The sequence below is a fragment of the Passer montanus genome, unplaced genomic scaffold, assembly GCF_014805655.1.
Source record: "Passer montanus isolate IOZ18808 unplaced genomic scaffold, ASM1480565v1 scaffold36, whole genome shotgun sequence".
Lineage (NCBI taxonomy): Eukaryota > Metazoa > Chordata > Aves > Passeriformes > Passeridae > Passer > Passer montanus.
Genome location: NW_024368374.1, coordinates 878876 through 906189, shown reverse-complemented (window position 1 = coordinate 906189; position 27314 = coordinate 878876). Strand labels below are relative to the sequence as shown.

Here is a 27314-nt window from a genome sequence, read left to right as displayed (position 1 = left end):
AGAGGGACTAAGCTACATAGCACTGTCAGTGCCTCACAAACCACAAAGGCAGGGGCAGTACCAACCTGACAAAGGGCTGATCATTAACTTGTGACAGGAAACAGCAGTACATGGGACTCCAAACTGAAAGGGCAAATGGACAAGAAAAGCAAACTGGGATTACTAGGGAGGAGATTGTATATTCAGGCTGAAACTGAATGAAGAGCCACGGCCAGCAGTGGACTGCCAAATTACAAAGGCAGTAAGAAACCAAGGGTATCAAAGATAATAAAGGGCACTCCCACACTAAGCACCTAAAGTACATCAAAGCACCTGAAGCATGTCTGGAGATCAGGATGGGACACTTCTATCAACCTAAAACATGAAATGCTGGTATATAGTCAGAGAGTGCAACAAGATCTCCAGGATGAAGGTACTAGCTGAATAGCAGCCTGAAAGTAGTGGTCTTGCAGGTCAGATGCCTGGGTTTGAACCTTCAGAGTGAGACTGCTTACCCCTTGTTACAACCCCTGTGAGCTGGAAAATCTGGGAGGCAAGCCAAATAAAAGACAAATCACTGTGGATCTCCCATTCTGCAACGTTCAACCCATCCTCTTCCTCATGCACCCCTGATAAACCCACTGCTTACAAATGTGCACCTTATGTGGTGTATGGGAGCAGGAGTGAGAAGATAAAGGAATCTAAATTTATCCCTTACTTGTAAATTTTTGCAACAATTAATAGCAACTACTGTGTCATCTAATAAATGTAAAATAGGAACTCATGGTCCAAAGTTCGGGTCACTCCTAAAACAAAGCACGGTAAATACATTTTTCATCATTTTCTTAGGTCTATTTTCAATATTGAGGTCTTTTTCTTAAAGAGGCATTCCTAAGGTAAGCATGCCTGAATTTCTCTGAACTACTTGTCTGGAACCAAACTGCAGTTCAATTTATTCGTGACTACTTTTTACTTATTTCTTGTGGTTTAAACAGTTCTTTTCCTTTTCTAACGTTCTTCTTAAAGTACAAGAAAATATCTTAGCACTACAACATGATCTTTGATTTTTTTAATTAAATATTTCAAATCCATTTAATCTCTTCACCGGATGATACCAGCAGTTTCTAGGCATCTGTGATTTAATCTGCCTTGAGTCTGGGACAGTAGAACTGAAAGTCACATTACAAAGCATGACTTGTAAACATATTAATGACAATGCTTCCCTACTGGAAACATTTCTGTGAAATCCAGGATTTGTTCTGCTCTTCTTCCCTTACCTTTATTTCCTTTTTTTTGGTAAACAACCAATACATATATATATATAGATATAAATACCCATATGTACACAAACTGAAGTAAAAAATCACAGATTCTAATGCTAATCTAAAGTTTGTGTTCACAGTCTTAAATTTCAGGCATGAGCATCTCCACTAAGTTCTGATTCCCAGAAGGGAAGGAAAAGAAACTATGCCATGCTCTTACAGAATATCAAATCTATCCAAATGGACTGGAGAAACGTGGGCTTGTTTTAGACTGATTCTTTCTCTTGTGTTTAATTTCCAGGTTTCTTTGCTTTCTTCTGAAATAGATACACTTACACTCACACTCTCCATTCTCAAACACCACCAATACTCTGCCACCTTTAAGTAGTCAGTCAGCTACTACAGGTCTCCATCATCTACTATTAGCAAAGGAATGCCAGAAAGGCCATGCAAAGCCAGTAACAAACATTTAGTGACTGCTACCTATCTTGATCTCTGTACTGGCCCTCTGGCCCTCCTGCAACCATCAGGTACATGTTGGGGCCTCAATAACATACTGGTAAATATGAGGCAAGCAAATGCAGTAGCATTTAGCAATGTGAACAAGGAATTGAACATATTAAAATTTCTTTGTCATGTGAGAAAAGTTCTGTTTCAATACAAACAAGTGAAGTTACAGTTAAAGGTCTTGTATAAAAGAAGTCCTGCCATGGGTTAAATATACTGAGGTTACTTGAAACACACTTGAATAGAGTAAGCTCTTTCAGAAGTAATGGGACTTAAAAGTAACATAAAATCTGCCAATCATACTGAAGTTTTTGGCTTTGTTCTCAAATTTGTTTTTTTTCTACTCATCCAGCTTCTGTAACATCCTACCCTTCTTGAATCTGAAAATGCTTCCAAACTCTGCCATCGTAAAGTTCAGCCTTTTCTTAACATACGCAACAGATCATTGAGACTATTTAATGAACAATTATACCCAAACTTGATTCTTCAGAAACTCTACTTTTAGCCTCATAGTCCAGTGCATCCTTTTTCAATATTCCCCACATCCTCTTAAACTTACTTGTTTTACAAGTCTGCAGCTAATCCCACTTTTCATTCATATCGGTACAATGGCAGTCCTACTGTGATCCAGAGATTAAACTGATCATATTTGTTTTGCTTAGAAAAACTGTCATCTTCTCAAAAACCTGAAATGTTATCTACTGCCTAGCATAATTTACTTTCACTTTTCATATGCTGAATTTGACATACACTTCACTCTCCTTTCTTTTTAATCTACCACGTGTCTTTGATTATAATTTGTAGAAAAACTGCTCAGAGCTTCTGCATATCACTGATAATGAACTAATCAATTTATGAAATAAAGTCCTCAGTCATTTTTGAATCTAACTTCTAGAAAAAGTGCTGTCATCTTTTCCCAGCAAAAATAAATAAAAACCCCCTCAGTATTCTCTTGCTATAACTACTAAATGATGCATGATTCCCTTGCAATCACCACTAAATATCATACACAGTTTCTAATAAAAGCAGTGAAATGGATTTACATAATTGAATAAAGGAAAAAAAAATGGTCCACAGTATAAGTTAAATTCAAGTGCACAAGCACTTCAATTTTATATGCACAAGCACTTGAAGGATTACGCTGAAACAAAATATGAATTTAGCCAACATTTCTTATTGCTAAAGCAAGAGCTGTCAATCAGTACATTTGTTTGCATGGTCTCATTAGAGTACATTGCCTCAATTTCAATAGTCATAGTGAAGAATGTTGAGAGCATAACTGAGCATAACTGTATCTACTTAACAAGCATTCATGCACCCTCATTAATTTTTTTCATCTCACTTTGAAGCATGACATGGCTCATACCAGAACAATAACTTGCTGATAATTGTTTGAGACAACAACTGGACAGGAACAGTGCAGAGGTGAACTTTCCTATAGATTATAGTGTGCCTCAGTGAATTACAATTAGCTTTAAAAGTCATCTGTCCTGTTCAGCAGCTTTCAAGATATTTCATTAGCAACTAAAGATATCCTAACACATTTTAGGCTTTAATGACCCAGTTGCATTATATTTTCTAAGATAGAAATTTCTCCAGAACACATGACAAATATCAAAATATGTGAGCTCACAGCTCCATAGTATTTATAAAATTGTCACATGATATAAACTGAAGCTTAGCTTGTCATTTATTAATTTAAATGCTAATAAAATAACAATAACAATTTGTATAACTCCCAGATCACAAATCACCTTTATAAAACTCTGATGATAACTTTACTGTACTCCTGCAAGATAAGTGTCATATTTAGGAATATAACAAAACAATTCAGATCAAGTACAAATCACTAAGGAAAACAACTGTATATAGAGCTATATAATCATATTCCATAACAAGCTAAAGGAAAATAGACTATATATCTACCTAATCTATTGTTATTATAATGTACTGATACAGAAATAAAAAATAAAAACAAAAAAGACCCCACACCACAAAACCTAACAAGATTACTTATAAAATAATGTTTACAATTTTTTTTCAGATTTTTAACTCTTTTAATGCACTCCTACGTGCTGATAATGTTCCGTGTCTCTTCTAGAAGAATCACTCAATGCTGCATTATCTCCTGTTTTTGTTGCCCCAAAACTCAACCTTTTTTGAAGTCACATTTACATTTATCTTTAGTTTCCCAGGAAATTGTTGAAGTCAGTGTTCCATTTCAGCAACAGAAAAATTTCTATATCTAGAAAAACATTATTTCTTTAAAATCATTCACAGTGAGAAGGCTGACTTCATAATAAAAATGGGTTTTGTTTGTATTGTTATTATTAAGTGACAGATATCTGCAGAAATTATTTGTTCTTTTTACTAGGATAAAAAGAAAAGTTTGGTGATGAAAGAAGAGCTATAAAAATGAAAGCAGATTTTCAACAGAAAGTCTCACTTTAGATGCAGACAAAATACTGCATTGAGGAACCATTAGAAACCTACATCCTGACCAGATTCCTCAATTTGAAACTGGTAAATGGGCCTCCAGCAACAGATAGTGATGTCAATTGTGTAGGGAAAAATAATTTAATTTAAAAAAGAAACAGACTTAAACTAAAATTTTCTACTGCCTTAAGAAAAGACCACTCAAAATGACAGCATGGAGACAGACCACTGCATACCACTGCATCTATTCCTAACAGAATCCTAGACAAGCATAATTACAAATGAAAGAAAGGAAAAGGGGAAAGGGAAGGCAGGTGGAAGGAAGGGAGAGACAGAAAGAGAAAAGAAAGGAAGGAAAGGAGGAAGAAAGGAAAAGGAAGTGTCGGAAGGAAGGAAGTGTCCGAAGGAAGAAAGGAAGAAGAAAAGAAAGAAGGAGAAGAAAGAAAGAAGGAGAAGAAAGAAAGAAAGAAAGAAAGAAAGAAAGAAAGAAAGAAAGAAAGAAAGAAAGAAAGAAAGAGAAAGAAAGAAAGAAAGAAAGAACAAGACTTCCTTTTCTGCATCAAACAAATCTGCAGGAATCAGGAAAGATTTCAGGTACAGTTTTAAACCAGTTGTTAATTAATTCTTTTCTGTAGCACCTACCTCCCAAAGGCAGCACTGAGAACAAATGCACTTATAGTTTCTAGTGTAATGGCACAAGTACACCCTAGTATTTGAGCCATTGCCATTTCTTAAAGCATTCTTTAAGTCATCATGGTCTTCCCCAAAGTTGGGGATGTTCCCATACAAACATGGTGCAGGAACTGTACTTTCAACCTTGTGTATTCAAAAGAGAAAAAGTTACACCTGTACACATGGATAACCTCATGCCTCAATGAATTCCAATCGGAAGTAAGCAATGTCTCTCTCTCTCTCTCTCTCTCTAATAGTTGTGCAATTCTCTACTGTGCTCTACTCACACACCATCCATTACCTGGAACAGCATCCTGAAGTTTACAGAATAAATATCACTCTTTTAAAAGCAATATGATACTTAGAGATAACAGCAAGAGAACAGCTGGTAAAATCATAAACACACTTGAAGCAACCAACAACCACACTATTATCATAAAGTTCTCTCCATATAGCAATCAATGCTTATTCATCCTAAATCCCACCCATTCATTCCACTTATAACAATGTCTGATGCATCTGCAAATGAAGTCTTTTGGGGCCTCTATACAATACAGAATTTAACACACTTGCAACAGATGGGATGCAAACATGATGTTTTGGTTTGGTTTAACTATACCAGTACAAGTCAAGAATAGGGAACTGTTGGTTGTTTTTCTCTTTTTTTTTTTTTCTTTTTTTTTTTGGGAAGTGGGTGGGGCAGGGAGGGGAGGGCTGATGGGCAGGTGGAGATAGTTTTGTATTCCCAAATACTTAAGCATTGTTTGTCTATAGTTCTTTCAACACTTACTCTGGAAAGAGTAAGTTCAAGAAGTTCTTAGACTTCCCATACTTTCTCTGGAAAATGGGATAAAGAACACATCAAAGCTAACAGGTCTTTATGGAAGGACTTTATGAAAAAAGAGAAGGTAGATGCAATTCTATCTATCTATTTTAGTTATTTTCTCTACTAGGGCTCCATTGGACCTCAAGTGCATCCAAATACACATATCCACCAAAACTTTAGATGGATAAACTTTTGGAAGAAAAATTCATCCAAAAATCTATAGCAGAAAAAAACCCCCACTGCTAAAAAGAAATAAATATACATCTACGATCTCTGCATTCTGTATGGATAAACCTTTCTGTAAAGAAAAAGAAAAATTTCTGCATATGTAAAAAATAAAATAAGCATCATGGTGGAATTAATATAGAAGCTTGATTTTACCCAAAATGAAGTACAAGAGTGGGAAAATGTCATATAGTCATAGGGAGCATTTTTTGGTTTCTGCCATCAGAAATCAAGACTTCTAACCATTATGCAGTCACCACTGAAGGCTCTTTGTCAGCTGTGCTCCTGCTCTCCTCTCCTTCTTTTCCCCTATCAAACACTGAACACCTCCAGGAAAGGAACTGGTCTTAATTCTGTCCATAGTCAAACACTGATCTGCCTTCATTATGCAGGACTGAGGTGATCATAGCTCAATTCCTGAACTTCTGAAGAAAATGTTCCTTTTAATTTCCTTTTTTATAATACACTTTACAAAATTTGGCTTAGTGATTTTAAATTCAGGCTAAGAAAAGAAAAAGAGATATTGTGTCATAACAACATATTCATAATGTCATGTTTTATAATTGAGGTGGTGGGTTTAAGAAGAACTGGTTTGATCAATATTCAAAATCAGGACAGTAATTCCAACTTTTGTATTTTTTATCCACTCTAAAAAATTAAGCCTTTTTTCCTCAGAAAGAAAATAGGAAGCTGTTGTTTCTTTGAAATCACTCAGCAGTTGAATCCAAAATGCATTTTACCCAGTCAACCTCAAGAAAAATGTGGCTGAATTTACATTGCTCTGTAAGAGGCAGGAGGGAGGTTATACAGCAGTTTCCCACTTCCAAGTGCAGCCTTCAATTTTTCATGACTACTTTAAAACTCTCCACACTAACACCATCGATAACCAGGACTGTATTAGACAATGAAAAAATGCAAACTTCTTCTTCCAAAGCTTCCCGGTCCCTTTTAGCTGTACTTCTTTCCATACTGCTTCAAATATTTCAAATAGTAAACCAAATAAATCTAAAAGATCCCATAATGTTTCAAAAGTTAGGTCCCCAAATACTGAGTCTATACTGTTCCAATGTTCAAAATAACTCTATTCAGTGCCATCTGAAACCAAACAGCGATGTTTCTCTACACTATCCACTTGCAAAAATATGACACTGAGATTAGAAATACACAAGCTTACACTAGCTCTATAATGTTGATATTTTTATTGTTGTTGATCAAAAGTACCAACATAATTGATTCATTATTCAGGGATTGGAACATGCACTTGACAGCTACAATTTCCCTTACTATCATCCAGGTTTTCAGCAGCAGAGGCTGAGACTCTGCACAGTAATTCTACTTCTAAAGCTGTCTCACCACTAAAATGATCCAGAGTTGCCTTCTTTCATTTACTTTGTGAGAAAAATGCAGCCACATAAGCTACAAATCAAAAAAACAATAACAGACCTGTTCAACTTTTAAAATACTCTTTTTTTTCTGTCCACTTAACTTTAAATCAACATATAGATCTAGACTTGACTATACATGGCACTCAGAGACATCTTTTTAATTCTGACAATAAATATGCAAGGCTATTGTTTACATTTACACTTAAATACTGTATATATCTAGAAGCATAATTGTTTCTAAGCAATGACTTGCATTTTATCTGAAATTTGGTAGAAAAAAAAAATTTCTTTGTTGTGTATAAGAGAAATTTACAAAATATTACTTTACAATTTTATCTTGAAACCTATCATGATAAAAGTCTTTTCCAAGAAAAACTGAAACTTTGGTATAAGATGGCATTTCTTCATTAGAAACTATAAAGGTAGTATTGTTTTAAATCTCTATGGGTATATAAACCTACAAGTTAACTAGAATAGAAAACACATTTTAAAAATCTACTGTTTCAGACTGGGGAAAAAAATCTATACTTAAAGCCATAAAGCATAGCCATTATTTTCAACATATACTAAAAATTATACTTTCAACCAAATATTTTTTTAAAATCACAGCTCTAAAATGCAACAAAAATGAAAGAAAAAAAAAGATGCTTTGCTTCCTAATCTCTAAAACCATAGCATACATATCTATTTATTTAAAAAACAGAGGTTGCAAGGTTTACAGAGAAGCACAAATTAGCAACTTATCCAATAAGATCCATTTTTAATATGAATGTAGGATGAGTAAGTTTGGAATTTTTTTACACGTCAAAAGATAAAAGTAATATAAGACATAATACAGGCTGAAAAAAGATTCAAGAATATAGTTGCTATGGTGAAGACAGGAGGCAGCAGAAAGTCAAAAAGACATGCATAAATAGTTTTTTTAGAAGTATTTGGATACATAACAATAAGACATGGTACAAGAATGTAACATAAGACATTAGACTGAGATCACATAATATATGCAAAATTAAAGGAAAATATACAAAGACAGAAACATACACTGGAAACCTACTGAGAAATCTGAATCAATGCAGAGCCAGAAATTTAACAGATCATTACTATTTCTACTAGAAAATAACAGTGCAAACTGTAATTCTTCATCATTATTAAGTTTTTATTAGAAGAATAATCTTGTTGATTACAAAAAGACTGCTTACAAATTTTTTTTAAATCATATTATATTCATATGTCATATGTCAGTAAGTAAATAATGAGTGTCTGATTTAGTTTAAAACATTTGAGATGTAAGGTAACAGAAGTCTATTTAATTTAAATTATCTCAGCCATTAAACCACCAGGCAGATTTGAACATGCTAAAACTCAGTAAATTTATCATCTTATATTTAAGCAACCAAACCATCATCTTTAAACATTAGTTTGACACCAGATAACAACAGTAATAGCAACAGCTATAATTCTGATCTACCTATTCTTACAAGTATATGTAAAGTCCTCAAAGTAAAGACTAAGGTTTAAAATTAACTAGAATTAAGGAAATGAAGATGAACAATAGAAGTTACAGTTATAAGAATGTTTGGTTTGCTCTACTAAGGGAATGTCCATACCTCACATATCTGTCTCCCTACAAGAACGCTACATTGCACCTCAACTAAACTACAGTACTTTGCACTGTGGAAACAGCATATGAACAAGAGCGAGCAGCTTGCAGTGTAGATGCACAAAGTGCATAGCTATTGTGCTGTGAGCGTCTCAGAGATTTAGTCTTGAATGTCCAAGAAATAGGAGAATATATTTTCTCTCTGAAACACAGACTGTCATTGCATGCATGTACAGTTTTCTGAGATAAGTCTCTGTGAAGGAACTCAACCTGGCATTTGAAGCTTAATATATATGTAGCAATCATGTAACAGGTGAGCTAGCTCTTAGTTGCACAAGGGAACATTCTACTTGATAAAAATGTCAAAATAGTTTCTGAGAAAAATATGAATGAAACAGATTATTTACTTACTGAAAGCAGCATTAATGTACCTTTCAAACTTATAGAAATCAGTAAGTAACAAAGTAATCCACTTTTAAGTGTAATAAACAAATTGTACTAAACAGTAAATCTCCAGAGCACAAGGAAGTAGTTGCATGATAAACACGTTACAGAGATCTATAACTAAAGCCAACATCAATCAAGGTCACACAAAATCTCCATGTGGCTCAACTTGCCATATTTAATAAATAAATCCAGGTATCATCAACAGCATTAACTTGTTAGTAGATAAATACTAAGAACATAGTCCACATTCTCTAGAAAAAAAGTTAATTAAGAATAAAGAACTACTGTGCACAAATCTGTACTGCAGCATAATTAATAGCCTTACATATTTTGCAGTAGGAATTCATTAACTATCACAAATACTGGGCTTTCAGTCATACAATGCACATCAAAAGTAGCTTTCTGACAACAGCCTGAGGACTTCAGACCAAACACTAACAATTAGTTTATGAGATGTTCTTTAAATTCAAGGCTTCTCTCATACCAAAAAGTATCTGAATCTCAGCAGAAAAAGATAAGGGAATGCAGTCACCTAAACCTTATTTCCCACCTTGACCTCCACACTCATTCCAGTGTGTTAACATTGCTAAAAATATTTTTTTTTTAAATGTTTTTAAAATTAAATATCAGCTTGTTCAATTGATGCTGGCTTCAGCTCATAAACAACAGAAATTACTCTTAAGTATTTCTGTAATAACTTTTGCTAAAAAGTCTGATAAACAATTTCAACTTACTTCCTAAGTACACCTTTAAAAAATGTTAGAAAATTAACTAGTGAATTTCTAGTGAAAGAAATTAAGTGTTCCAGAGCACAAGCAAAGGCAGGTCATTTGTGGGGGGGGGGGGGGCTATTTTTTGGGGGGGGGGTCTATTATTTTCTTTTCCTTAGAGGGGGATGTTTAATAGCCAAGAAACCATAGCCATTTCTGAGTCTTCTGTAGGCCAAGAGATCTGACTGACCTCATACATTCAAGCTGGATACCACTGGATTCTATCAAGATATTCTAGATTAAAAGTTTCTACCTAACACTGTACAGTTTACATCAAATTGTAAGACCACTTTAGATACGTGAAAGGGTTGCCTGGTATATTAGGAGTAGCTAAAGCAAAACATTAGGAAGAGTAAATGAGGTTTTAGAAGCTTCAATGACCTGTGTGTCAAGCAAAAGATTACACTGTTACATGGTATTCCCTCTAAGCTCCTGAGTTACACTGCTAAGAATCTGTGCTCATATTGAACACTAAACTCTCATAGACTCAAGCCATAATGAGACTGCAAATAAAGGTAAATGGAGCATACCTTTATCTAGATTATATGCTTTAATATATCCTGTAATAAGCAAATTATTCAAGTCTGTTCAGAACAGTGCCCATTTAAGCTATCGATTTTGGACAGATCTGACATAGAAAAAATCTAATAAAAAGTACTGAGAAAAACATAAAATGAGGCAATTATAATTTAGTTCATTTTTTGACTTTATACGCTGTCGATTAAAGTTCTGATTCTCTTGAAATAAGTCTTGAGAGACACTAACAAGGCTAAACAAGAGGGAAAGGAACATCTAGGAACTCTATCCACAAGTCAATTTATCAGAAACTGTAACAGATAAAATTGCTCAATTCATAACATACTCATGAAGGTATCTATGGCACAAGGAAATTGCATCACATACCTCTAGACACCAGATTACTCAGCTACCAGAGTATTTTCTTTCCTTAGGGATACAAGGACTCTCACATAAAATACTCAGTAAATAAGTCATAGCTCCATATTGCAAAAGATTTATTTAATACCATTAACCAATATTTTTAAATTGCAATCTATAAGAAAAACAACCCATTAGAACTAGCATGATTGATTCCTATCAATATACTTATCAATGTATATCTGAACATATAACAGAGAGAGGGTTTTAGATTGATCTAGTTAATTACTGTAAATAACAATATCTGTTCTTTCCAGATTATAAAAATAATAAAATCAAACAGGGGAAAGTAATATAGTGTTCTCAGTGCTGCTTCTGATAGTGATGCACCGCTCCAACTTTTTGAAAGACACAAGCAGTTTGCATCTTTTTTTTTTCTCTAAATAAATAAGTTTGAAATATTGGTTATATACAAAAATCAGTAAAACTTCCTTGATTACTTCAAGTCTGCTATACTGCTGTGCCAGAACTAACATATTGAAACAAAAGCATGCATTTCATTCGCAAAGGATGTTTAAACTAGCAGTGCTGTCATACATCCACAGGCTGATTTTGTGCAAGTAGTCCTTACTCATTACTATCACTTTCCAGAAATCTACATTAAAAAACTTTATAACCTACACCAGTTAATATGATTTTCTCAGCTACTGCTTGTCTTCACTTATATTTAGCAATACAAAACTACCTGGTAAAAATACTTCCAAGAAACTTCATTGTTTTTCATGTTTACATTTATACAGCACTTTCCCTTTGCATAAATTTCCTCATATTTTAAAGTGCATTTTTTGTGATTGCACTCAACAGTTAGAGCCACACAAACTCTATAAAAAGGCATGTGTTATTTATTTGTAGTCAGTGGCATGAGATGTGAAGTAAAATAAAATGTAAAGAGTTATGTAGTTCACAACTCTGAAACAAGATATGAGGATTTCTTTCAAATCATAAACATAATCAATTTGCTCATTTATAAAATATACATTATTTAGAAAGAGACACAAAAGTTCCATCTTCTGTAGGAAAGCAAACATGATGCGCATCAAATGTGTAAATCACCTTAACCTTTTCCTCAGAAGTGAAGCATATAACTGAAGACTATATAATAATCTTCAGCACCATTTTCCAAGAATACCTAAGTGTTCTAATCTTAGAACAGGTTTTCACAATTTTCACATTAAAAACTTTTAATCACTATTTTAAAAATACAAAGAGTGAAGTAAATTTAGTAATTTAGGCGAATCCACATGATTTAGAATCCACAAAAGAACCTTTTCCATTAATTCACAAGCTAAGTGCTTGGCAATATTTAAATAGACTCAAAGATTTAATATTCAGTGTACTATTCCATATATATAGCAAAGAAAATGCTACAATTTTCTTCAAATTAAAACATTCTGTTAAAAACTCTCTCTAATATAACAGAGAAATATGAAAAATAGGACACAAACAGCAATCAATGAAGCAATTGGATTCTGGGTTACAAGCCAACACGTGCTATTTCACTGAAAATAAATCTTCCAGAAAATAACTTTTCCAAAAAGTGCAAAAAGGTTTTCCAGTTAAAACCATCTCTGTGCATCTTCCAATTACAGAATCACATCTTATGCATTATTACAGATGTACTATCTACATTACTTCTAATATCTGTATTAGGGTTCTCTCTCCTTTTTCACCAAACCTGTAATATCTATTCAGTAATACAGATCATTTACTGTACTATGAGACACTCTTGTGGTACATTAAGGAATGAAGTGATGAGACAATCATAAACAAAGATTCAAACTCAGAAAGCATCCATTGCAAGCAAGCTTTAAGAGTATTCACCATTTTAGAATTTTTTTTAAAAGCAAGCAGTGAGATCTGCAGCATTCATTCTCACTGAAATGCTGTTCTATCTGACACACTATTTGACAGAAGCTAAACAACAGAAATGCTGGAATTGCAAGTGAATTCTTGTCTTTGTTGGAACAGATTAATACCACATTACAGTCTGAAAGTGAATGTAACTTTATATTATCTTATGTTAAAGAGGGTATGTGTTTCTGCAACAAAAATAGATATTTGATAATCTAATGTATCTACCTAAGTTGGAATACCAGACAAATATACTGTAAATATAGTTTTAGGTTAATTCTAATTAGCAAGCTTTTAAGCCTCTGTCCAGAAAACTTCTCATTCCTCCAGCAATTCAGGCAAACAAAATTTGTATAATGAAAGCTACTTGAATTCCTGCTCCTCAAAATCTGTGCTAGAGTTCTATGAGACTGAAGATGATATAGTCTCCATTGCAGAGATTCTGCATAATTAGTCTAGTATGCAGATTTGGCTATTGCACACATTTTTTGTGAAGAAAAATATAATTTATCATATGAGAACAATAGTAGCATTTCTTTACTATCTCATCACACATCTTTGCGCTAGCCACAGTTTTTTAAATGCTGGGAAAAGACAAAAAGGGAAAAATAAGTCTATTTTGCACCAGCTGGAGTCTTTATCGTATTGTTTAGTTAGCATTTCCAAATGCTGTAGAATAGGATTTCGTCCCTCTCTTCCTGTTACCTTCACATATGGATAACAGCTGACTACCTAGTCACTAGACCTTGCAGAATTTTGAGGAATTAGTCTAATTTTAGATGCATAAAAACTAGTTAGTAGTTCTAGTAGTAACAACATACTCATTCTATTTGACCTAAATATCCTTATATGTAAATGTAGTTCCTGCAGCAGATTTATAATTTGATTAAATCTATATGACTTCCCTCCCCCTCAAAAGGTGGAACACAAATATTACCCTGAGTAAACAGAAAACTTCAGCTGGGATCAAAGAATAAGCCTTAGCTTCAGAGTCTGGAATAGCATAAGTACCGAGAGCTATACCAACAATCCAAAACAAACAAGAGTTGTACAAATTAACAAACTGTGTTATTATTTTTAAGAAAGTGAAGCATAATGCAATTTACATTTCATCCTAAAGGCAAACATGAGCTCTAGCAAAATGAATCACATTATTTTCTTGACAAATCAGAGGCACATTAAAGGAATGTTTTGTCCTTAATTTCTCCAGTTCTTTTCATACGGACTTATTTTTGCCACTGTAGTTTCAGGAGAGCTTTATATAGTTCCAAGCATGCTTCCTACTTTGATTTTTAGTCTATACTCTCAGGTTCTCAGCAACAGAAACCTGGAGATCAGAACTGTCTATTTCCAGTGCATATGAGTATTTTGTTCTCAAAAACCTATTTTTGTGGAAGTGGTTGAGATTCTTTTTGTTTATTATAAAGCATGCATCTGCACAGCTCAGCTTATGTCACCATTTGTCCCCACTTGATCACTACCTCTTTCTTATTCTGCTGAATAAGGAACAATCCCAGGTACATTCTGAGAGTCAACTGCTAGCAGCAAATGGATTTTATCTTCCCCTTTTTAGAGTTTGAACAAGTCCATTTATCACTACCACTTCTCTTCTATAGAGCATTAAAACAGCAGTTCACAGAACAGTAGTTCACACTACTAGATTAGTACTGAAAATAAACTTTCTCTTTGGCTTTTTGAAGTTAAGGTGACTGAACCTGGTTTGGTTTTAGCTACATCTATCCATGTTTGTTTCTTTTCACAGCAACATTACAGATCTGCTGATGCCAAGATTTTTGCTGCAATGTGCAACAATGCTTTGAATCCCAGTTTCTCTTCCAGCATTCCAGCTACAGCTACCTTCCATGCTGTCAGCTTTGGTAGCAGCTTTTATTCAAGCAATCTTGCTAAACACCAATTTGATTTTTTCACCCTCCCACTGTTTCAAATAGATGACCCAGTATTTCTCAAGACCTTACACTGATATGCCAGCAATAAAAACCATAATTCTGTTTCATATACATCAAGTCCATTGCAGCCAAATTTTAAGTGCTGCAAGACATAACACTGCGCAGTCTAGGAATGGCAAAGATAAGCAGTCACCCTAAGCAGGTTCTCTCTAGCTTCTTATCGTTGCCAGCTATACATATGCATTTAGAATTTTAGAAAAAGGCATTTCTATATCAAAGGACACGTCAGATTGCACAGCAGGAAACACTTAGTCTTCACAACTGTTAAGCTGAGTAATACAGCAGATGAAATTTCTAAGTTTCATTACTCAGTAACTGATGCTAGAGGAGAGTAAGGTTGAAGAACTATCTTGTGAATTAAAAAGTAGAGTTCCACTAACTTGTAAAAATAGGAGTGGAGCAGCAAAGCCATAAAACAGAAATATGAAGTTGTTAAAATCGACAGAATATGTTGTCCATGCCTTCATTTTCTTAAATTTAAACGACACTGAATGCAACAAACTCATCCAGAAGAAGAATGTATCTGAAAACACAACTATTTCACTGTAAATATTCAACAATTGTGCCAGCCAACAACCAAAACAGTGCAAACACATCCTGCACTGTTACAAAAATTTTTAGAATGTGGAACTAGATTATATCCTATGTAAAAAAATATTTTGTTAAAGCTCTGATTTAACCCCCAAAAATCCAATGATTTCAGTTCAAGTAAATTCTCTCAATTCTTATGTAACCTTCAGAACCTGATTGCCCTTAATGGGGAGTACATCATCTACAGGACATCTACAAAAGTGCTTCATGGTGATGTTTATTCCATAAAAAATGTTGAAAAAGCCCTGTTAAAACATCTGTCAGCAAACTATCAGGACAAGATAGAGACTAGAAAAATCTATTTAGAATGAGGAAATTGTATGAGAAATTTATCATGTTGAAATCATGCAGTGAACAGCAGCCCACAATGGAACCACAACCCTCTTTCACAAAAATTCATATGAAGTACTCCATTTACGGATTTGTTTTTGTTTTTTTTTTTTAATTAGAAACTCTCTTTAATTAAGAAAATAAATTACGCATTAGATAAGGCCAGGTCATATTTATACAAAGTGAAGAGTTTGTAATCTTAGTGAGTAAGGAAAGAAAATGTCTATAACCATACATATATAGGAATAACTTAAAATATTGTTCCAGCTGAACTTGATCAAATGCAAACAGAACCAAAGACTGCCAGATATAATACTGCTCAAGTCTGCACGGCATGCCAGTACCCAAGTACCGTCTAACAGCTGCCTAATTGGACATCACTGCTCCATTAACACATAATCTCCTTGATTTTTTTTTTTTGTTTTGTTTTTCAAAATGAATTGTCCTTGAAATGAATTTCTTCTGAAACAAGCCACTCACTGAAAAACTAAATGATAGATTTTCTAAAGGACAAAAAACTAGTGCTCATGGAAATTTAAATGCTAATAATTTTCATCAAGAGTGACTTTGAAGGTTTGCCAAATAGGTTTGTTAAACATTTCTTGCATGTAAATTATTTTTCTCAGTTCACAATGAAAAAAGGCTGCAATAAAAGCAGCGCTGTAATGAAGATTTTATTACACGCAAATATAGTGTTACCTTTAGTCAGATGTAAATGCTTGCAACATTAGATTGGAAATTCACCAAAAGCACTTGTGTGTAAACATGTAGTAAAACTAAGTAGGAGGTAAAAACCCATGAAAATAGGTTTGTACCAGGTGTAGAGTTTAATACCTCCTGTGTGATACAAACATTAGCAAATTAATTCATGCAGAATCCTCACCAGTATAGTGACAATTATATTGAAGTTCTTAAAGTGACTATTTTCCATTAAATAAACAAAATTATTAGACTGAGCAGGGCACTGAGATGACTTTCCATAACTTGCATTTTAGGATCTGAACTTGTTTTTCTATTCTATTGGTATTTATAGTTTAGGCCTTATGAAACTGAGTAGACTTTTTTTGATCTCTGGATACATGAAAACAATATCTACCTCCTCTAAGATCTTACTTGTTCACACTATGGAAACATTTTCTAGTAGAAATCAATAAAGGAACGCTTTTATTGCTTCTAAAACTTGAAGCCTTCAAAGGCTTTTCCCACCACAATGTTGGGAAATGGGAGTGGAGTGCTTTTGTTACCCTGAATATACTGTCATATTTTCATCAAACATAAAGTGACTGCAGACTGATATTGTATTTTGTGAGGAAATCAACTATTAAAAAAAATAGAATCAATTGTTTATTAAAAAAAAATAGAATCAATTGTTTCAAAGAAAAAGGTAAAGGTGAACGAAAGGAACTACTCTGTCCGGGCACTTCACTGAGGAGAAAAGGCTAGCACTCAACTCAATCTGGTTTGAAGCTGACAGGAAGTAAGTCTGTGTGTAGAAAGGAAGAGACAGTTATTTAATAACAGCACATACTACTATTCTGTCAAAAAGAAAAAAAAGTAAAATAAACGAAAATTAAGGTATAGTTAATACTGTGCTTAGGTAGATGCTTACAAATGCTGTGACAAATTCTTCAATAATATATTTTCATTACCTAACAAAGTAGTTCCTAACTGAAAATACAAATCTAAGTACTTTATCTAATAAAAGTTTTTCTAATCCTATTTACAACACCTGCTGACTTTTTTCTACTGTCCTACCATAAGAATGATCTGATGTTACTCATGATTCTGACATAGATTAGAACACTGATGATACAGTCATTCAATAATTAATTAATTCAGGGGAGAATTCATCCTAAGAAATTGTCAAAGAAGGAGAATAAAGGGGAAAACATGCCACAATCTTAGCTTCAAAAAAGTCAAACTACAAAAAAAAAATGCTATTGTTAGGCTATTTTAACCACTGCTATGCTAATGGTTTTTTTCAGGTTTTCTATTTTTTGCTTGCCACACATTCACAGAGTTATGTGTATATCAAAGTCAGGTTTTAAGACTTATTCACATCCCACTCCCTAAATGCATTTGACAGTCTGAACAACTGAATGTTTCTCCTATCCATGACAGGACATCAGAAAAAATAAATTCAGTTGGATTAATTTCCCTAAATTGGGTCTGCTTCGCTGTGACAGTAACCGGTAAGTGACCTCCCTGCTTTGAATTTGACACACAAGCTTTTCTATTTTATCAGAGAGCAGTTGGGTGGGCATCTGGCAGCCAGCCAAGCTCAATGCACCACAGAAGTATATTCACTCACTGATTCTTATGCATCAATCTCTACGTAACAAATATGATTTGGTACAAATATTTAAAAAGGATAAGAGCAGATATCATTCTATTTCCTAAGAATATAAACAACTAATATAGTTACTACCAAGTAACACTAAATATACGATTCACTCTCTCCAAATAAGATGATACACTCAAGTTGCAAGATATCACTGACATTTTAACGTCAGTTAGTTGCTACTCCTTGCAAATGCTTGTAACTTACTCCTGCCTTCTTCAGAAAGAAACTGTTTTTCCTTATTTCATTTTATATGCACAAATCTTTTTGAATAATTGTGCTTTAAGAATAGTTAGGATGATACTGAAAGGCAGCCAAACAAATGCATAACAGGCTTTATTTACTTCTACTTGTACAGTTACATTTAAAGGTAACTCAGGTTACTCAGTGCTGTATTATAGCAGAAGTTACTAAACTATATTGTTGGCAGTCTTACAGGTTTGTAATAATAAGATTCTAGAAGAAGTACAGTTTGGAGCTACCTCTGATAAATCCTCTGGAGGAGGAGGAAAATACAAGGTTAGTGGGCTCCACCTAATCTTTCAGATGGATGACAGCATGTTCTCTTGTTTATGCAGGGTAAGCTGTGGTGTGTTAAACACAGCACTAAACTGATTTGTATTGCTAAGTTGATCTTCTCAGTAGCATTTACTCTCTTTTCTGATTTAAAATATTTGAGACTTAATTGGCACTATAGCACTTTAGGTCTTGATTTTTCTTACAGAGTATACAGGGGAGAAAAAAATATTATAACTATATTGACCTTTTTAAGTCAAGTGCCAACTGAGATAGTACTCCCACAGAAGTGCTTTATTTCTGAATAATCAAGTCTGGCAGGAGCTCTGGTGTGATGGGATCAGACACTGCCATTTCCAATAAGATTAGGATGAAAATCTGTCCTAGTTGATAAAAAAAAAAAAAGAGAGAAATCATGCAATCTTTCTCTCTCTAGTTACCTAGATTAATTCCCTTTGATATCTACAAAAGAAAGAAGAGAACATTTCTAATTTTTTCGTGTCATCTCCCATTAGTTACAATTATCTGCATATTGCTAAAAATAATGAAGAATTTACAAGTGATGTCTTGTATGTTTGATGTGCAATTTCTAATCCTCATTTGGACTTTATCACTTTAAACATAAGAGTCTTTGGATCAAACCAAATCAACTTATTGGTAGGATATTTATAAATACAGAATATTAATTATAAAGCACATAGTTCATGAAACTACGAGTTTTCTTATATTTTGCATACATGAGATTTCCAGCTTGTTATTTTGGACTGAAATGCTACAAGGTTTCTTTTTTGGTTAGAGGTTGCCTTCTTGTGTACTCTATACAACCTCCTAAGTCTTGGAAACAACCTTGGCAAACCACTTCAATCACCCAAAGGATTACTGTAAGGAATATGCAGCTGGTTCTCTCTTGTTATCCTGAACAAATATCTCATATAAGCCTAACCACTACAGTCTCACTACATTAATTACACTTACTCACAGACTTCAGCAACTTACTGCTATAATCCTGTCCACACTAGTACTCTTCAAAGTAACCCACAAACCCAGCGTTTGCATATTAAAATGTACCTTGTTTCAATATTGTAAGTCTAAACATAGTAGTTTGAAGCCACTCCAAGCAACCTGGCACTCCTATCAATGATATAAAAACAAGAACTGTAATAAGAGAGGTTCGTAGAAAAGACATTATGCCAGCCTTACCACATCTTATAATCCATTCTCCTCACTTAGCAAGAGAGAAAGTTCCCTCCTACAAATATATCCTTTCCTATGACCTAAATATGACCTATTTCTTTTGGACCACTTATCCCTGAATCTTTCTAACATTCCTTGAACTTACTGAACTTTTGAAGTTGTCTCCAAGTGCAAGAAATTCAAGATTCACAATGAATATGTGAAGAACATCCTGTTTATATTTATCTAGATACATTTAATGAGTTTTCCCATTATCTTGACACTTTTACATATTTAATGCTAATTTCTTTCTTGCAATACTATCTTGAACTACCCTATCAAGACACATGCTGTTTTTTACCCCATAGCTTTAGCCATTGGCAATTTTTCTATATTACAATACAAAGTTTACTCAAATCTTGGATATAGTTAAATCTCCCACTTTATTATCACAAAATATTCAGCTTCTCTAATCTTAACATTTTCTCATCATACACATATTGTGATCCAAGAGCTATTAATACAAAAAATTATTATTAGAAGGCATTTCCATTCAAAAGGTTTTGCACAGGTTCCTTTTAACCCACAAGATTTCCATGATTCTAGAGCTCATGCTATCATTTATGCAAAGTGTCACTCCCCTGCCTGTACATCTAATAATTCCAGCAAAATTAGCAGCATGTTAGCTTTACAGACCAGTGATTATTCTTCCATCAGGCTACCAGTGCCTTACAAAGCAGCTGACATTCAATAATGAGCACTTGTGTTTGTTCATCTTATCTCTTAGGATTAAATAATATAAAAGCACATGTAAGCTCCAGCTCTGCTATTCAGTATCTCACATATCAATTAACTTTAAGTCACGCATTTAGCTAAATGTTTTCCAAAAATCATAGTAAGAGATTCCTTTAAAACCACTGTTGCCAGAAATTTCTTCACTGGTCTAAGATCATAAGGATAACCCTGTGGGTAATTCTTAAACTCTTCATATTTCATTTCTTTCTCTTTCATGTCTCTTCTAACCACCCTTCATACCAATCCTTCTTTTTGCCATTAAAATGTATCAGATAACCAAAGATCACCCATGCAATCCATTCACATTCATCACTTCATTTTCAGAACTTGTCAATTACTTTTCTTTCCCCCCAGCCAGGGAATAGTCATGGAGCTGTCAGAGGTACACAAAACCACCTCTACTCAGGTAACCAACTCACAACCAAAACCAATGGCCAAAACAAACCCACAACAAGGGTAACCATGATGACAATCCAGTGACATTTCACAGGTGAGAGGTTCACTGTATCAGTCGTGGATATCACCACAAGATGGACAGGAACAATGACCTAAAGCACACACTCACACACTGACACACATGGAACCCCTCTTGCTCTGGCTTTTATGACAAAGGAGTTGGTTTGCTATTATGCCCTTGACTAAATTCTAGATCAATTAAAAAACCCACAAATTTTATCTTCAATAAGTTGCTACCAGAATACCATCAACAACTGATGCAACTATGCTTTGCTACTTCTCGGTGCTCATCTCAAGGTTTTATTGCTATAAAACATGTTGCTTTCACAAAATTATTCAACTTTTGAAAAGTGACAAAACCAGCTTTATAACACACAAAAGAAAATACCCTATATTGTCCATAGTCTGTGTGGACTTTCCATAATCACCATCAGCAAGCAGCAGAGTGAAAACACTTCCTCCAGTAAAGTACCAAGACTGCTGCCAGCAGCAAGTCAAAGAAGTGGTCATTTCCCTCTACTCCCCTTCTTAGGGAGATACTTCCCCATTCTCAGGGAGAAGTATCTAGAGTATTTTGTATGGATTTCTCCACCTCAAAAAAGTATAGGTACTTTGCAATGAGTAGAGCAGAAAATCATCAATATGATTAGAGGGCTGAAACAAAGACACAGACAGAAGAGTTGAAAAAGTTATCAGTCTTGAGAAAGATAATAAAGAACAAGGGAAAACTTACTGATGACAAAAAGAATTACCTGACAGAAGGCTGGAAATAAGAGGGAATCAGAATTCTTGGAGGTGCACAACAACCAAGAGGAAATATGCAAAAGTTTCAACAAAAGATATCCCGAAAGATATTATGGGAAAAAAAAAAATTCATCACAACAATAAACATGGGAACAGGCTGTCCATCCCTATATCTCCATCTTGAGAAATACTTCAAACTCAACTGGAGAAAGTCCTGAGCAAGATGAACTAGGCTGGTCCCTTTACAAAAACTTATTAGACTTTCAGATGACCTCTAGGGTTTTCATCCATGGTTCACATCTCCAAAATATCCCTGGATATACTCAACAAAGGTTTCCTACAGTCTGAAGCTAGGCCCTCTTTTACTTCTTTATTCTTGCAACAGTATTTCTTTCATAGCTCCATAACATCTTCAGTTTCTCAATTGCTTCAATGCCCCTTCAGAATCAACATATTTTATAACTCCTGTACATCTGCAGAATCTTCAAATGTATTCTATACTGTTCTGTATTCTTTTTTTCTAGCAAAATTCCTCAGTGGATTATTTACATAGACATAAGACTTCCTTTTCTAGATCAATGCTGATATACTTTTGGCATATTAGCTGGCAAAATGCAGCAACTGAATATTTGAGTACCTCAATTTGATTTTACTTAATGATAATAAAATTCACTTAAAGCATCATTGAACATTCTGATCCTCGCTTCCTCTACAGATACCTCTTCTTATGCAAAGATTTTAATGAAAAGAGTGCATAAGCAGACCCTTCAGCAGAGTGGAAACCAGCTCATTCTTTGCATGCCATAATTTGGCTACAGAATGAGTTTCAATTTCTCTTCTTTCTGGTTTTAGACAAAGCTTTAGAAATAGTTAAGGACTGTTCTCATTTTGAGTGTAGTGAATAGCTTGCTGATTCTACTTTAAAGAGCCTGTTGTTAAATCTCCTCAAGACTGAAGAAAACTGAATGTTAAATCTCCTCAAGACTGTGAAGAAAGCTGTATGTCTCTAATTTCTTTAGTAAGTTTTGTTATAATCAGTAAATGAAGTATGAGCTACAAAGAAGTATCCCCTCTCTCCATGGTCATAAGAACAAAAGCAGTTGCTTTGCTGTCCTCTGTCCTGGAATTCATGCTGTCAACAAGAGACCTTGAGATCTGGTCCTGCCTACTAACACACTTAATCTTTTATGTAAAGTTCTGTAAACTACTCACTTGAACAAAGATGAAATTTAGTTCCATGTTGCCCTTTAAACACCTACTTGCTGTTCTAAATAAAATCTTTAGTGTCTCCACTTCCTTTGAAAAATTAAGATGATGGCACACTTATATCACTCACGTGGGATTAGAGAGATTTCAAAACTTAAAACTAAAATGATTAAGCAGTAAGCCTCACCTGTAAAAAAGAAATAAATTTGTCTCTGGAGACCACAGTCTTTAAATTGCTACACACACACACACATACACACAGATTTGATATAAAAGTGTACTTCACTGACTTTCCAACTGTAGATCAAGTAACTGTCTTCTATTGGGTTTTGTCAAAAACAATGTATTCAGTCCATTCCATTAAATACTGAGGGATGTTAATCTTGTTAACTCTAATGTTCTTGCTGTCTGTGGAGACTCACAATCCTCTTCTGAGGCATTAAAATGTTTGGCCTGAACATCATCTTGTCTCCCAAATTATACTGTTTAATTACACATAGGAAATTATTTCCTCCAGTGGCTTTTAAAACTTCCAACCTATTAATTCAGGGAATATTCTTGGGAATTCTCCTAACATTAAAAAGGCACCATAATTAGCTTCTAGACATATTTTAATAGATTCAAGTAAACATGTCTATGGTGAGGTTTTCTTGCCTTTTTATCTTTGTACAACATTCTTAATATAATTAGCAGCAACAAGCTATAATTCTTAAATCAGTTGAAACACTGCTAAGGCATAAAAATCATGCTTTGACAAGAGTGGAATAAAGTTCTTGGTTACAGTAAAAAAAAAACTGGATAATACACATCAAACCATATTCCCCAAAAAGGAGAAATCTGAGAATGCCATGTCATTCTATTAGAAAAAATATCAAAATAGAATTTTGAAAACAAAGTAAAAATACAATAACCCCTGGTTCAATTTGCAGAAAAATTACAACCCTTTGGCTGCTCTAAAGTACTACGTTTCTGATATCAAAAAAGGAGGGAGGAAAAAAAAAGGGTAAGGAAGTAACAGGCATTTTATATATGGGACAGAATAACCTAAACAACTACTACTACTACTACTACTACTACTACTGTGACTTACTGCCACAGAAAGGAGAAAAGTTTTAAAGCCAGGAATACTTCCAAATATTTTGTTGCTTCACAATGCCTTAAAAGCTAAAGAAGCTAAGCAAATATCAAAGGAGATCTATCTATCAGTTTATCAGGAAGTAAAAAAATAATCACTGAAAGACTATCATCTATCATGGGTCCAACACACATCAACTATCATAGCAGTTCTGAGGGTAAACACATCACCTACTTGGCTACAGATTAGATTTCAGTAATTGATGAAGGTATTCTGATAAAATTTTATACATATTTTTTTAAACATGATAAATAAAACCTGTATTATCCAGATGAATTTTTGGGAATTTTTTTTATGGGATGTTTTCCTACAGGTCACACGATTCTTGTCATGCTTATATAAAATAGTTCAATATTACTGCTTTAAGCAGTCCAAGATTTCAGATATTTTTCTTCATACATCCCATTTAGGAACAAGAACATAAAGATTATATTCTGAGGGTTTTTCATATACTAATTTAAGTCCTCAAGAATGTTAAAGGTATCTCCAAAAGCTGAAAATCAAATCCATCAGCTCCTTACCCCTTTTTTGACAACAAAACGTAAGTTCCAATTTGCAAAGCATGTCAGCATTCTCATACTTGTCTTCTTCTGCCTTAACCCAAAAACAGGATTCTGTCATCTCCTGAGGCCTGATCTACAAGCAAGAGACAAAACAAAATTTTATTAATTATTTTGATACTATGCAGAAACTGTGCTCTGTAAAATCTAAAGCACATTAAATATTTACGAGCTCTGTAAAACACGTGAACTTTTAGTATACAACTCATCTTTAGAGTTATTAATATATTTCTCATTAAAAATAATAACACTTAAAATAAGTGGGTTTGGAAAAAAATATTTTAACAATGCAGACAACACACTTTGTTATCCAAGATCTAAAAGGAGCAAATTAGCTTTGGTCTAGATTTAAAACTTGGGCAAACTTCAAATCATCTCTGAACACAGTTGGTTTAATTAATACTAAGTACCTTATTTTTCAGAATGTAGCTTGGATTACTTCATTAATTGTGAAAATCTCTTTACTGACTTATTTTTGGTCTAAATAATTATAGTTTCCAAACTCAGTAGGCTGATATACTTAATCATGTCACAATGGAGAAGGAGAAAAAAACAAAACCAAAACCAACCAAACCCCAAACTCAGTCTGTATTTTGTCAGCCATTAAATTTATGTAAGTACATTTATGTAGGTACATTGAAGTTCTACAGACAAATGGAGAGACCTGCACTCCTTCTTTCCAGTCCAGGCTAGATAGGTTTGAGACTTGTTTGGAAACTGTATATCAGTATATTTCAGTGACTGATCCAACATAAGGTGTCTGCTGAAAAACGAAGCATAATAGGACTCAGGAAGCATAAGAAGCCACAGTTGTTTTATTCTAGACCAGAACTGACTTTTCCAGGCATCTCATAAAATCAACAGATACTTGCCCAGATGATTCATGGGTTAATTAAACACAGTTTTCAAAAAACAATGAAAAGCTAAAGACAGAAAGTATTCATATCTTACATAATTTTAACTAATATATAAATTGCTTATCTAGCCTTACTTCTGACAATCTGTTTTCCCCAAGTTCAATGTCAAATTTTACATCAAGTATTTGTCATTAATCAACACTACCTTAGACCAGTTGAGTCTTTTCATGGTAACCTCAGGTTTGAATTCTTTTTTAGGCTTCATTCCAAATGGCAAAGCACATGAAGGCGGGGACCACTGTATTCCAGGCAGGCCTGGCAGAGGTGGTGGTGGAGGAGCACCACCAAAACCCAGAGGAGCTCCCAAGCTATTCAGAAGTGGTGGAGGAGGAGGGGGAGGCGGTGGTGGTGGAATTCCTCCATTAGAAGGCAGTGGTGGAGGAGGAGGGGGTGAAAATTGATGTGGTCCTGCACCTTCCAGTGGAACAACAGATGCATCTCCATGAGTTGATGACAGAAAACCAGGTGGCACAGAGCCATACTGTTAAGGAAAATAGTCTTATTCAGTTTCACAGTTTTATCAACAAAATGCTGAAACAATTATAGTCTATAGATTAAATACAGAAAGACAGTTGAAAGTCAATGCCATTGTCTTGTATAGAACAGTCAAATAAGAATGATAACGAGCCCAATGTGCTTTTGATTTCATGATTGGAAGTCTCAATATTTGAAGTGGACATTCAGACCTGGGGGGTGCACACCAAAAATGACAAACTGAAATGGTGTTTCCCACTTTTTGTATTTCACTGACCATGAGCTACAAAGGGTATGATAGATATCCTGAGATCTTATCTAGACTACCATGGTTTAGCTCAAATTTAAAAAAAATAGCATCCTAGTCTCTGTTGTTCTCATCCTACAGATGACAGAGACACATTCCAAGTACAGTACATAACAGCAAAATCTGAAGAGATATATAATTCTATTGAAAAACAGGTATCTTCCAATGTAGGAGCATTCTCATTCTACAGAATTCAAAACATGAAGCAATAATGAAAATATATCCTTCCAAAAATTAACCTTCCTTACACACTAGCTTCTTATTCAATATAGAAATGACATCTATAATGTATCAAAATAGGATTAGGACTTCAGCAAGTCTAATAAAATTACTACTACTATTTGAAAAACTTCTATCATAGGCCTACAAACATAAATGAGAAAGTATCTGACAAAAACAACAAAAGAATAAATAAGAAAGATTTATCTCCTGTTAATAGCACTAATTACCTCTTCAACTAACTATGAGTTACTGATTATTTTAGAAAATTAAAAGAAATACAATCGGCAAAAGATTTTATATTTCTAAAAGGAAATAGCTGAATATCAATAAATACAAATAAATGCATGCACAACAGCATGATAATGTTTTGAATTTCTGAGCATAAGCATTGTTTACATTAACAAATAGACACTGAACAGTTGGACTCCAGAAATGAAAGAAACACATACCAGCTGCAAGAAGAGAGAAAAGGAATGAGACCAGGGGAAAAATAGTATCAGAGGTAGAAGTCAACATGCTAAGTAGCAACTGATGCCATATGGAAGCCAAAGTTTAAAAGTACTAAGTTGCAGTAATCAATTACCTGACATTTACAAAACTTTTCATGTATCCCATTAACAAAAGTGGGATAATTCATGGTATGAAAATGAGTGAGCAGAATCATATGTTATGCTCTCTGTCTGC

At 34.1% G+C, this 27314-nt stretch overlaps 1 protein-coding gene across 1 annotated transcript in view; it reads right to left on the bottom strand.

Annotated features, from left to right (window-relative positions):
• Positions 1 to 27314, bottom strand: part of DIAPH3 (diaphanous related formin 3) — a 203656-nt gene that overhangs the window by 127853 nt on the left and 48489 nt on the right. The window contains exons 16-17 of the mRNA XM_039716686.1: positions 25773 to 26108; positions 24672 to 24786 (exon numbers count right to left, since the gene is read on the bottom strand). Coding sequence (XP_039572620.1) covers positions 24672 to 24786; positions 25773 to 26108 — 451 coding nt within the window. The remainder of the gene's footprint in view (positions 1 to 24671; positions 24787 to 25772; positions 26109 to 27314) is intronic.